The sequence below is a fragment of the Sphaerodactylus townsendi genome, linkage group LG08 (genome assembly GCF_021028975.2).
Source record: "Sphaerodactylus townsendi isolate TG3544 linkage group LG08, MPM_Stown_v2.3, whole genome shotgun sequence".
Taxonomy (NCBI): domain Eukaryota; kingdom Metazoa; phylum Chordata; class Lepidosauria; order Squamata; family Sphaerodactylidae; genus Sphaerodactylus; species Sphaerodactylus townsendi.
This window is the reverse complement of record NC_059432.1, coordinates 113,099,833-113,112,454: the sequence shown is the minus strand read 5'-3', so window position 1 is coordinate 113,112,454 and position 12,622 is coordinate 113,099,833. Positions and strand designations below refer to the sequence as shown.

Below are 12,622 nucleotides of genomic sequence, written 5' to 3'. Positions count from 1 at the left end.
GTGAGGCTGAGAGAGCTCCGAGAAGCTGTGACTAGCCCAAGGTCACCCAGCTGGCGTGTGTGGGAGTGCACAGGCTAATCTGAATTCCCCAGAGAAGCCTCCACAGCTCGGGCGGCAGAGCGGGGAATCAAACCCGGTTCCTCCAGATTAGATACACGAGCTCTTAACCTCCTTCGCCACTGTTGCTCCTATTTTAGTACTATTTTATGATGACTTATTCCTTCCATCCTTCCCACAGTGTGACTCTGTATGTGTGTGTCTCTTTCCCTTCCTCCCTCCCTTTCCTTCTGTTCTTCCCATAATGAGAATGTGTGTCTTTTCTTTCTTTCTTTCTTTCTTTCTTTCTTTCTTTCTTTCTTTCTTTCTTTCTTTCTTTCTTTCTTTCTTTCTTTCTTTCTTTCTTTCTTTCTCTCTCTTTCTGTCTGTCTTTTCCTTCCTTCCTTCCTTCCTTCCTTCCTTCCTTCCTTCCTTCCTTCCTTCCTTCCTTCCTTCCTTCCTTCCTTCCTTCCTTCCTTCCTTTCCTTCTGTTCTTCCCATAATGAGAATGTGTGTATTTTCTTTCTTTCTTTCTTTCTTTCTTTCTTTCTTTCTTTCTTTCTTTCTTTCTTTCTTTCTTTCTTTCTTTCTTTCTTTCTTTCTTTCTTTCTTTCTTTCTTTCTTTCTTTCTCTCTCTTTCTGTCTGTCTTTTCCTTCCTTCCTTCCTTCCTTCCTTCCTTCCTTCCTTCCTTCCTTCCTTCCTTCCTTCCTTCCTTCCTTCCTTCCTTCCTTCCTTCCTTCCTTCCTTCCTTCCTTCCTTCCTTCCTTCCTTCCTTCTGTTCTTCCCATAATGAGAATGTGTGTATTTTCTTTCTTTCTTTCTTTCTTTCTTTCTTTCTTTCTTTCTTTCTTTCTTTCTTTCTTTCTTTCTTTCTTTCTTTCTTTCTTTCTTTCTTTCTTTCTTTCTTTCTTTCTTTCTTTCTTTCTTTCTGTCTCTCTCTCTCTCTCTCTCTCTCTCTTTCTGTCTCTCACAATACTAGAACCAGGGGGCATCCATTGAAAATGCTGGGGGGAAGAATTGGGACTAATAAAAGGAAACCCTTCTTCACGCAACGCGTGATTGGTGTTTGGAATATGCTGCCACAGAAGGTGGTGATGGCCACTCACCTGGATCGCTTTAAAAGGGGCTTGGACAGATTTATGGAGGAGAAGTCGATCTCTGGCTACCAATCTTGATCCTCCTTGATCTGAGATTGCAAATGCCTTAGCAGACCAGGTGCTCGGGAGCAGCAGCAGCAGAAGGCCATTGCTTTCACCTCCTGCCTGTGAGCTCCCAAAGGCACCTGGTGGGCCACTGCGAGTAGCAGAGAGCTGGACTAGATGGACTCTGGTCTGATCCAGCTGGCTCGTTCTCATGTTCTTATGTTCTTATGTTCCTTTATTGGAAATCCTTGGGAAAACTCGTGTGGGGAGCATGTGCGCACGAAGATGTTCTGGACGGGGAGAAGAACAGACCTGGGGTCTGGCTGTTGGAACAGAAGAAGGGGTGAAATTCCACGCAGGGGCGGTTCCACGGAGGCCAGCAGAGACTCGCTGGAACATCAAAGCGCGCAGCCTGTGCGCTGCCAGGGCCTTGTGCAAGGGAGGGGAGAGGCAAGCTGCCCTTACCGGTTCAGCGGCTGGAGGTGAAGGGAGCCTGGGGAATTCAGCCAGCAGAGGTGCCTGGGCCCAGCGAGGAGTCTTGCCTCCTGCTCGTCTCAAATGCTGGAAGAAGACTTTGATAGGCCGACCCGCTGAAACATCCATAACAACTTGGCCAATTGGCAGGGGGCTGATGGGAATTGTAGTCCATAACATCTGGAGAGCCAAAGGTTCGCCACCACTGCTCTAGGACTTCTGTTTCTCTCAGTCCCTATGGTAAACCACAGAGTTCTCTCATTGAAGCTGCAGTTTCTTTCGGGGGAACTAACCTCTGGAGCAGAATCGGAGCAAGGGGAACCGCTCCCAGTGCACACGTGCACCCTGTGCCCCTGCCACACCCCCGTCCACCCCGCCACGCCACGCCCCCAGAACGCCCTCGCCACACCCCCTCAGGGGCACACGCTCAGTGCATTGCACCCCTCAACCCCTTGGCACTATTTTATTTATTTTTTATTTTTTATTTATTTTCAGATTTCTAGACCGCCCCATCCCCTAGGGGCTCTATGCCACTGCTCTGTAGCTCTGAGATCAACTCTAATTCTAGGGGAGCTCCACTACATCGCAAAATGAGATCTGAGTGTATTCTTGGTCAGCACTTCGGTAATTTCTTATTTGGTTTAAATAAACAAATATCCCCAGAGCCCTGCTTGGTCGCACCAGTGTGGGTCCATCTAATCCAGCATCCTGTCTTACACAATGACCAACAAACAGGGAAGGTTTTGCTCTCTGGCACTGGGTTTCAGAGGTTCCCTTTGTTCGCCAAGACTAGTACCGTGTTTCCCCGAAAATAAGACAGTGTCTTATATTAATTTTTGCTCCCCAAGATGCGCAATGTCTTATTTTCAGGGGATGTCTTATTTTTCCGCTCCACAGCTGCATGCTGTGGTCGACGGGCATGCTTCCAAACAAAAACTTTGCTACGTCTTACTTTCGGGGGATGTTTTCTATTTAGCACTTCCGCAAAACCTGTACTATGTCTTATTCTCAGGGGATGTCTTATTTTCGGGGAAACAGGGTAGCCGTTAAGGGACCTCCCTTCCCGCTTTTAAAGTCATCCACCAGCCGTGAATTCCACAACTGCCAATAGCCAGATCTGAATCTCAGAGCCTTTAGTGACCAACGGGACTCCCAGAGTTCGGGTTCTGAAGAGTCAGCGCTCCCTCCATCAGACTCTGGGGTCTGAAAAAGGTTTATTTGACTCATGGAAATCTTGTTGATCCTCAAGGTGCTGCTGGATTTGAACCCAGCTCTCCCAGGGCAGACCAACACAGCTACCCTCTGAAACAATTGTCGATTGCCTTTTTGTTGCTGCTGTGGCTGATCCATTGGGTTATGTTAGACCATTTAAATAGCATCCCATACACAGGGTTGGTAGGAAGTATTTTAACTCCCCAGGCAAGATTCTTCTCTGGGCTTTTGCCAGTGCTGGCTACAATCAAGAAGAAGAGTTTGGGTTTATACCCCCTTTTCCCCTGTAAGGAGATTCAAAGGGGCTTACAATCTCCTTTCCCTTCTACCCCCCCCCCCACACACACACACACAACAAACACCCTGTGAGGTGGGTGGGGCTGGGAGAGCTCCAAGGAACTGTGACTAGCCCAAGGTCACCCAGCTGGCACGTGTTGGAGTGCACAAACTAATCTGGTTCAGCAGATAAGCCTGCACAGCTCAAGTGGCAGAGTGGGGAATCAAACCCGGTTCTCCAGATCTCCAGATGACACAGGTTGGTTCCCCTGGAAAAAACGGCCACTTTGTGGGGTGGACCGTGTGGCAACCTATCCGGCTGAGGTCCCGCCCATCCCAAACCCCACCCTATTCAAACTCCACCCCCTAGTCAACAAACAAAAGAGGGGTACAAACTTAACCCTGTGAAACTAGAATTAATCACCTAAAAGGTCAAGAAATCAAGGAACCACTCAATATAACATTACTAAATATCAAAAGCCATGTGTATTTACTACAAATTAAAAATCATCTTCGCTTGTAAAAGATGCATAATAGCCTAACGTATACATTCAAGAAGAAGAAGAAGAGTTTGGATTTATATCCCCCCTTTCTCTCCTGCAGGAGACTCAAAGGGGCTGACAATCTCCTTGCCCTTCCCCACTCACAACAAACACCCTGTGAGGTAGGTGGGGCTAAGAGGGCTCCGAGAAGCTGTGACTAGCCCAAGGTCACCCAGCTGGCGTGTGTGGGAGTGCCCAGGCTAATCTGAATTCCCCAGATAAGCCTCCGCAGCTCAGGCGGCAGAGCTGGGAATCAAACCCGGTTCCTCCCGATTAGCTACACGAGCTCTTAACCTCCTACGCCACTGCTGCACAATTATAATACACAGGAGGGTTCAATGGGACCCTTTTTTAACCCTCAAGAACAGATGTGTTTCGACCAACCGGCCCTTCCTCAGTGGTCAAAAGTAACACAGTTTTGACGTTTTGCATGACTGTGAGCAATTGTTGAGGAGTCTGGCCCAGAGGAAAGAAAGCAAAGCAATGCTAAATTAACACACCAAACCACTACTACACCGTGGACACTGGGCCCCTCTTCCAGCTGCTCCTGATCACCCATCCCAAAAGGGAAGATGGCTTAGTGGTGGTGAACCTTTGGCACTCCAGATGTTATGGACTACAATTCCCATGAGCCCCTGCCAATTGGCCGGACAGTAAATTGCGTCCTAACTGTGATGTAAGAGTCCTCCTAATAAGTTGATCCATTAATTAGGCAGACCTTTGGCACTCAAGATGTTATGGACTACAATTCCCATCAGCCCTACCAATTGCAGGCCATGCTGGCAGGGACTGATGGGAATTGTAGTCCACAACATCTGGAGTGCCAAAGGTTCGCCACCATGGGTTAGTCCCGTGGTGGCGAACCTTTGGCACGCCAGATGTTATGGACTACAATTCCCATGAGCCCCTGCCAATTGGCCATGCTGGCAGGGACTGATGGGAATTGTAGTCCACAACATCTGGAGTGCCAAAGGTTCGCCACCACTGGGTTAGTCTGTCACTGCAGAAAATCAACCAGAAACCTTCTGTCCGCTCAGAGACCAGCTGCAGGAAATCGGGGAACTTTTACAGTGACACAAATTTCCTTTCACAGGTCCACATGGGTGAATGCTTCCCTCCTGCCCCGCCAGCCTCTAAAGCATAGGTGTCAAATTCGTGGCCCTCCAGATGTTATGGACTACAGTTCCCATCATCCCTGGGGCATTGTCGGGCAGTGATGGTGAACCTTTTTGAGACTGAGTGCCCAAATTGCAACCCCAAACCCACTTATTTATTGCAAAGTGCCAACACGGCAATTTAACCTTAATACTGAGGTTTTAGTTTAGAAAAAACTATTCACTCCGAGGCACGCCTTACTCAGGAGTAAGCTTAGTGAAGCAACTGTGCCACGCTTCCAAAGGGTGAATCACGATCCTAGGAAGGTTTACTCAGAATCAAGTCCCATTGCCAGCAACCGAGCTTACTCCCAGGTAAAGGATCATGCCCAGGCCAGCCTAGATGTGTGAGTGTGTGTGGGGTGATTTTCCACCCCCCTCCCACATAGTGAACTCTGTGTGCGAATGCCCACAGAGAGGGGTCTGAGTGCCACCTCTGGCACCCGTGCCATAGGTTTGCCACCACTGTTGTAGGGTTTCCGGGCTGTATGGCCGTGTTCCGGTAGCATTTTCTCCTGACGTTTTGCCTGGCATACCCTACAACACCCCAGTGATTCCAGCCATAAAAGCCTTCGACAATAAAAAGAGGTATTTTTGCAGAATATTAATTTTGCAAATGAAGACATGAAAGGCTAAAGGAAAAGGCACCGAAGAGGAGCGTTAATGTTTGATGTGACTCTTCCTCATCCCACTCGGAGACCCGTTTGACGTGCGGAGAACCAGGGACTCAAAAACTGTCTGGATAGGGAGTCTGGCAGCTGAGGATGCTCCGAGAAGTACCCTCAAATGCACCCTGTGTCTGTGCAGGTGTCCAGTCCCCCCAACCCAACCCCAGAGACTGATTTTCATTTCTAAAGATCCAGGGAAGAAAAGCGAATCCTCGGGCTCCAGCTACAATGCGTTTAAAAAACACCTCTTACACTTCCTAGAGCAAGAATGGCCAAACTTCATGTGGTAGCTGGTATTACAACTGATCTTCAAACAGCAGAGATCAGATCTCTGGGGGTGGGGAATGGCTGCTGTGGAGGGCGGAGTCTATGGCATTATACCCAATCAAAGCCCTTCCCTCCCCAGACTCTGCCCTCTTCAAGCTCCACCCTCTTCAAACTCCACCCTTAAAGTCTCCAAGTGCTGCTCCGAGTATTTGGTGCCCAAAATTCCTTTTATCAAGTAGCCAGCCAACAGGAGGGATTTTCTAATAACTTTATTTGCAAAGAAAGGGGAGCCGTCTCTGCCGGAGGCAGACTCCGTTTACCTTCCACAATACATGCACATATATACATTCCCTTCTGCCCACACGTGAGCCCCTTTTGGTTCCTTCATTGGCTAAAAGTACTGGGAGGAGTTCCATCCTTTCTGATCCACCTATCACATATCACTCCTCGATATGTTGCCCCCCCCAATATTCTTCCTGTATGTTCATTATCGACACACCTTATTCAACCCGGGGCGTGGAAGTTAATATTCATTAGCTAATTAAGCCTGCATCTTGGCTCTTTGCCTACAAAACTCATGCCCTTTGTCCTACTTCCAAGCAGCTTGGGGTCTCAACTAGTCCTGACAGGATCTTTTCCAGCCTGGTCTCATGATCTGTTCCTTTGCTGGCTCGAAGAGAAAAACCCTTTTCCCATTTATCACAGTGCTGGCAACCCTACCTAGAGACCTACTGTGATCCCAGGAGATCTCCAGCCACCACCTGGAAGTTGGCAAGCCTCGTCTCTGGACATTAACTCCCATGGTCAGGAATGGACATCTCAGCTGTTAACTCTCCTTGAGCTGTGGAGGCTTATCTGGGGAATTCAGGTTAGCCTGTGCACTCCCACACACGCCAGCTGGGTGACCTTGGGCTAGTCACAGTTCTTCAGAGCTCTCTCAGCCCCACCCACCTCACAGGGTGTTTGTTGTGAGGGGGGAAGGGCAAGGAGATTGTAAGCCCCTTTGAGTCTCCTACAGGAGAGAAAGGGGGATATAAATCCAAACTCCTCCTCCTCCTCCTCCTCCTCCTCCTCCTCCTCCTCCTCCTCCTTCTTCTTCTTCTTCTTCTTCTTCTTGATGTTAAATGTGTTTGCGGCTGGGGACATGAAGGCCTGGGCCGTTTCTCACCTGACAGTGGACAAGGTACATTTTGAACAGTTGGTCTAATCTTGTGGGTCAGGGTTGTGTTTAACCAGAAGATCAGATGGCCGATTGTCTTTTGAAACAGAGGAGGAAAAGCCCACGATGACCAAAGAAGTCAAACAGAGCGTGGGCGGAGGAGAGTTTGCAGCAATCAGGACGATTGGGGGGTGAGGGTGGGAGACCTTGAGCAGGGGTCTCGAGTATGTTTAATCTGGAGAAGCGAAGGTTAAGAGGTGACATGATAGTGGCGTATCATGGCGTATCATGATAGTGGGAGCAGCAGTGGCGTAGGAGGTTAAGAGCTCGTGTATCTAATCTGGAGGAACCGGGTTTGATTCCCCGCTCTGCCGCCTGAGCTGTGGAGGCTGATCTGGGGAATTCAGGTTAGCCTGTGCACTCCCACACATGCCAGCTGGGTGACCTGGGGCTAGTCACAGCTTCTCGGAGCTCTCTCAGCCCCACCTACCTCACAGGGTGTTTGTTGTGAGGGAGGAAGGAAAGGAGATTGTCAGCCCCTTTGAGTCTCCTGCAGGAGAGAAAGGGGGGATATAAATCCAAACTCTTCTTCTTCTTCTTCTTCTTCTTCTTCTTCTTCTTCTTTTTCTTCTTCTTCTTCTTCTTCTTCTTCTTCTTCTTCTTCTTCTTCTTCTTCTTCTTCTTCTTCTTCTTCTTCTTCTTCTTCTTTAAATATTGGAAGGGATATCATGTTGGTGAGGGAGCAAGCTTGTTTTCTGCACCTCCAGAGACTGGGACCAGGAGTCATGGGTTCAATGTGCAGGAAACGAGATTCCACCTAAACATTAGGAAGAACTTCCTGACCATCTTGGCTGTTCAAAGTGGAATTCACTGCCTCATAGAGTTGTGGAGTCTCCTTCTTTGGAGGTCTTCAAACAGAGGCTGGATGAACATATGTTGGGAGTTTCTTTGATCGTGTGTTCCTGCAGCGCAGGGGGTTGGACTAGATGGCCCTGGGGGGGGTCTCTTCCAACTCTATGCTTCTATTCAAGCAGTTCCAAGCCTGACCTTATTCCCACCTGTGCAGAGTCTGAGGACAGGTATAGCTCATGCAGGTGTGGCCCCAGCACCGAGACAGGTTCCTCCTGAGAACGAATCTGGAAGCACCGGGATGTTCAGTGGCCACACCCGGGCACGGAGAGATGGTGATTCGCCCCGCCAAATAAACCCTACATCGTAATGATTGCAAACGATCCCCTTTCCCAAGAAGAAACTGTCTGATGATCTCTTGGGCAACGCGAGGTGGAGGGAGTGGGTTTTAATTACGTCTCTCTCGTTCTCGGAGGACGGAACGGGCTGCTGAGGCTGACTCACTCCGCACGGACACGCTTCAAGCTGCCTGACACGGAGTCAGCCCTTCAGTTGATCCAGGTCACTCAAACGGGCAGCGACGCCCTCTGACATCATCTACAGCCTAGTCCTTTTAACGGGTGATACTGAGGATTGAACCGGCGACACTTTGCATACTAACATTGAGCCACAGCCCCTCCCATATTCCTAGGACGAAGAAGAAAGACCCAGCGTCCACGTGCCGTTAGTTACATGAGGCCCAGTTCGGCCTCTAGGCCAGTGATGGCGAACCTTTTCAAGACCGAGTGCCCAATTTGCAACCCAAAACCCACATTTATCACAAAGTGCCAACCCGGCAATTTAACCTGAATACTTAAGTTTTAGTTTTTTAAAAAATGGTTGGCTCAGAGGTGTACGTTACTCGGGAGTAAGCTTGGTGGTAGTCGGTGGCTTTGCTTTGAAGCAACCGTGCAACTCTTCCAATGGGTGAATCACGACCCTAGGAGGGTTTACTCAGAAGCAAGCCCCATTGCCAGCAACCGAGCTTACTCCCAGGTAAAGAAATTAGGAAATTAAAATGTCAACTATTGGATAGAGAGTTCTCTACCCTAATCACCGCAGCCAAGAAAACATGCTCCCCCCTGTATTTTCTCTCCCATTTGAACGGGGCCACTTGGCACACTACCTGTATTGCTTAATAAACCCTGTTCAAAGGAGAGGCATAATGCTTGCCAGGTTTAATGTTATGCCTTCTGCCTTGTTACATGGCAGATTTAATAAGCAAGAAAAGGCTAAAAGATTGTGCCCATGTAACGATGGCTCAGTTGAATCTCTGGCCCACCAATTACTACACTGTCTCAGATTCAAGGAAATCAGATTCAAGTATGTGAATCTTACTCCTTTACATGTACCCCATCTCCCCAATTTAATTAGATTACACTACATGTTGGACAACCCTGATCCTTCTCTCTGTATGATAGTGGCAAACTTTCTCCTGGAAATTACTAAACGCCAGTAGATTTCCTTCGACCTGTATTGTATATGCTTTTTAATCCATTTTTTATTATTGTTGTACTGTTGTCTATGCCCATAAAGGCTTGCTTCGCACAGTTAAAAATCAACTGAAATTTGAGACCGTGTTTGTTGAGCTCACACCAGAGAATCTTCACGCATGATGCCCGTTCACACATTTGAGCCTCATCACTGATATTTCCCCACACGGACACATAGAAAGGAGAGCATGTGAAGCCCAAAGACACGCTGTGCCAATTACACACAATGGCACAGATTCCCACAATCGCAGGTGCCCCTTCTGGGCGTGGGGGTACAACAGAACCTTTCCCCCTGTGTTGAAAAGGTGCTTGGGGACATTTTGGCAAACTGGTCCTCTGTATGTGCCGGTCCTCAAATTCATTTTTGCTCAAGGAGACACAAGGGGGTGGGGGCAGGGGTTGCAAAATCCTTCGAACAAAGAAGGCAGCTCACAACTTCTTTCTAGGAACAGCATGAAAATACTGGGAGGGAATTTGCCAAGTCCCAAACTTTGATCACACCCAGTCCGTCAGACCTCCTCATTAATTGCTTTTTCCTCCTTTCCCCAGACAGATCTGATTGCTGCTTGCAACAAGAGACCCTCAGCAGGGACGGCCCATTGAACCCAGGGGTTCGTTTCCCCACTTCGAGCTGCGCCCCATTCGCCAGTTTCATTCCCAAGCCAATCCACTCCTCAGTTATGTAATCTGGCCAGTGCGGTCTTGCCAGGTATAGCTCTAAAGTCTTGGCCCGGGTCCAGAGCCTGTTGATCCACTTCAAAGGGACTTGGGAAAATAGCAGGCCGACCGAGAGCGGCTCTTGTTCCCAGACTGCCACCCGACGGTCTTTGCCTGAGCAGAAATTACTAACCCCCCCCCCCCGCCCAGCAGCGATCGAGGGCTATAATAATGTTCGTGCATAACAAAGACAAACACAGAAGCAAATATTTAAATATTCAATATTCCCCTTCGGGGAAGAGGCGGCCTAGAAATCTAAAATATAAATAAATAAAATAAATAAATTAGGTGTCAAAATCTCCAGATTTTTGGAGGAGAATTGGGAAAACCAGCAAACCCCCCTATATTGCTTGGTTTGGTCTCTAATTATTCATATTATTCTGGTTGTAGGACAGTGATGGCGAACCTTTTCGAGACCGAGTGCCCAAACTACAACCCAAAACCCACTTATTTATCGCAAAGTGCCAACATGGCAATTTAACCTGAATACTGAGGCTTTAGTTTAGAAAAAACGGTTGGCTCCGAGGCGTGTGTTACTCAGGAGTAAGCCTGGTGGTAGTCGGTGGCTTTGCTTTGAAGCAACCCTGCAACTCTTCCAACGGATGTATCACGACCCTAGGAGGGTTTGCTCAGAAGCAAGTCCCATTGCCAGCAACTGAGCTTACTCCCAGGTTAAGGATCGTGCTTTAGTTCTTCCCATGAGAATCAGTGGGGTTTAACGGAGCTTAACAGGGTTACCTGCACTGCTTTTCCAAAACTAGGTCTTCTGTTTAATGCTAATAATCGAGCCCAGTGGCCCAGGCCAGCCTAGATGTGTGTGTGTGTGTGTGTGTGGGCTTTTCTGATCGTGCAACTCAGAAAAGGGCTTTTCTACAAAATATTCTGGTCCAGAAGGAAAGGAACCTCTGTGACCACTGACCCAGTCTTGTGAGGCTTACGAAAGGGCAGGCTCAAAGTCTACAATGGCTTGAACGTGATTTGCAAACAGGAGCACAGGCTGTGCCTAGAAGCCTCAAGGACAGTCTTCAAAACACAAGGAGTCTTGTTCATGGGCCACGTCCCCCCACAGCTATCCACGCTCCTCCGTGGGAGCCCTTTAGTTCCAGCGCCACCTCTCCCATGGACCTCAGTCTGTCGTGCTGTATCAGCCTCACTGGGTAAAAAGGGAACGCCTCAAATCTATCTGATGGGGTTGATGGCCGTCAATACGCAGCATTTCAGACAGGCAAGAGTGCTCCAGAACCCGAGAGAAGAGTTTTGGATTTATACCTCACTTTTATCCACCTTTTACAGAATCTCAAAGCGGCTTACAAACTTCTCTCCCTTCCTCTCCCCACAACAGACGCCTGGTGACGTGGGCGAGGCTGAGAGAATTTTAATAGAACCGGCCCAAAGGTTTCAGGTGGAGGAGTGGGGAATCGATCCTGGCTCTCCAGATCAGAGTCCACCGCTCTTAACCTCGACACCCGTGGTGGCGAACCTTTGGCCCTCCAGATGTTGTGGACTGCAATTCCCATCAGCCCCTGCCAATTGGCCATGCTGGCAGGGGCTGATGGGAATTGTAGTCCATAACATCTGGAGTGCCAAAGGTTCGCCACCACTGCTCTACACCATGCTAAGCGTTCAGCGAGATGCCCACAGAGACGCGGCCCGCTCCGCAAGCTCGCCACCTGCGGCATCGCAGCCCACCTGGCTCGCTACTCACCGTCCAGCTTGAGCAGGGAGTCGAAGACTTTGCACTGCATCTGGCCGGTGCTCTGCATGACGCACGACATCCAGAGGCCCTCGTAGATGGCCTGGGCCGTCACAATGTTGTCCCCGGCGTAGGAGGAGATTTTCCACTGGGGCATGGCCGTGCTCACCACGATGCCGATCCAGCCGATGAAGGCCAGGATGAAGCCCAACATCTGCAACCCTCCACTGGCCATCTCGACTGGAGAACGTCGGAGCGCCTTGAAGCTTCGGGGGAACAAGGCTGGGTGGATTCCTAGGCTGGAACCTCTGGGATCGGGCGTGCAGCTCAGCCGGTCTTCCTGGCACTGCTGCAAGAAAGGAAGCTCCTCGGCTTTCTTCTTCTGCTGCTGATATAATCCACAAGACTTGAGAGCAACTTGCTAGTCTGAGCAAACCCTTGAACTGAAGCCCAGAGCATCTCCGGACGGCTATTTAAACCGGAGGCGTTGGAGGGCCCCCTGCTGGTTCAGCTGGAGATTGCCAGTGCAAGTTCGGTTTCCTCTGGAAGGGTTCCCTGGCCCCCAAACACAAGAGGCCTGTGTGGGCTTTTTATTTTACCCAAATGAGGGTGTTTGTCACAATGGGGGGGGGCCTGCAAATGAAAGTGAAAAAGTCTTTCTCCAGTTTGAATCCAAGTCGTTCACCAGCACACCAGTTATTCCTTTGGTGCAACAGAGTGTGTGGGTGTCTGTAATCGACAACTTTGCTTATGACACGGGATCCGCCCAGTTCCCTTGCTGATTTTAGGGAAGAGCAACAGCTGTCGATGAGCACTGACTCATGATCCAGCCACTCGGGATTCCCCTCAGGACAGCGGACGCCACAACCACGACTCTCCACGACACGTGTGGCCTCCAAG

The 12,622-nt window shown here is 49.3% G+C and overlaps 1 protein-coding gene across 1 annotated transcript in view; it reads right to left on the bottom strand.

Annotated features, from left to right (window-relative positions):
* The window catches only part of CLDN1 (claudin 1), a 38,123-nt gene extending 25,971 nt beyond the window's left edge, over positions 1–12,152 (bottom strand). The window contains exon 1 of the mRNA XM_048506469.1: positions 11,735–12,152. Within this exon, the coding sequence (XP_048362426.1) occupies positions 11,735–11,957 (223 nt within the window). The 5' untranslated portion in view covers positions 11,958–12,152. The remainder of the gene's footprint in view (positions 1–11,734) is intronic.
* Positions 12,153–12,622: the final 470 nt, after the last annotated feature.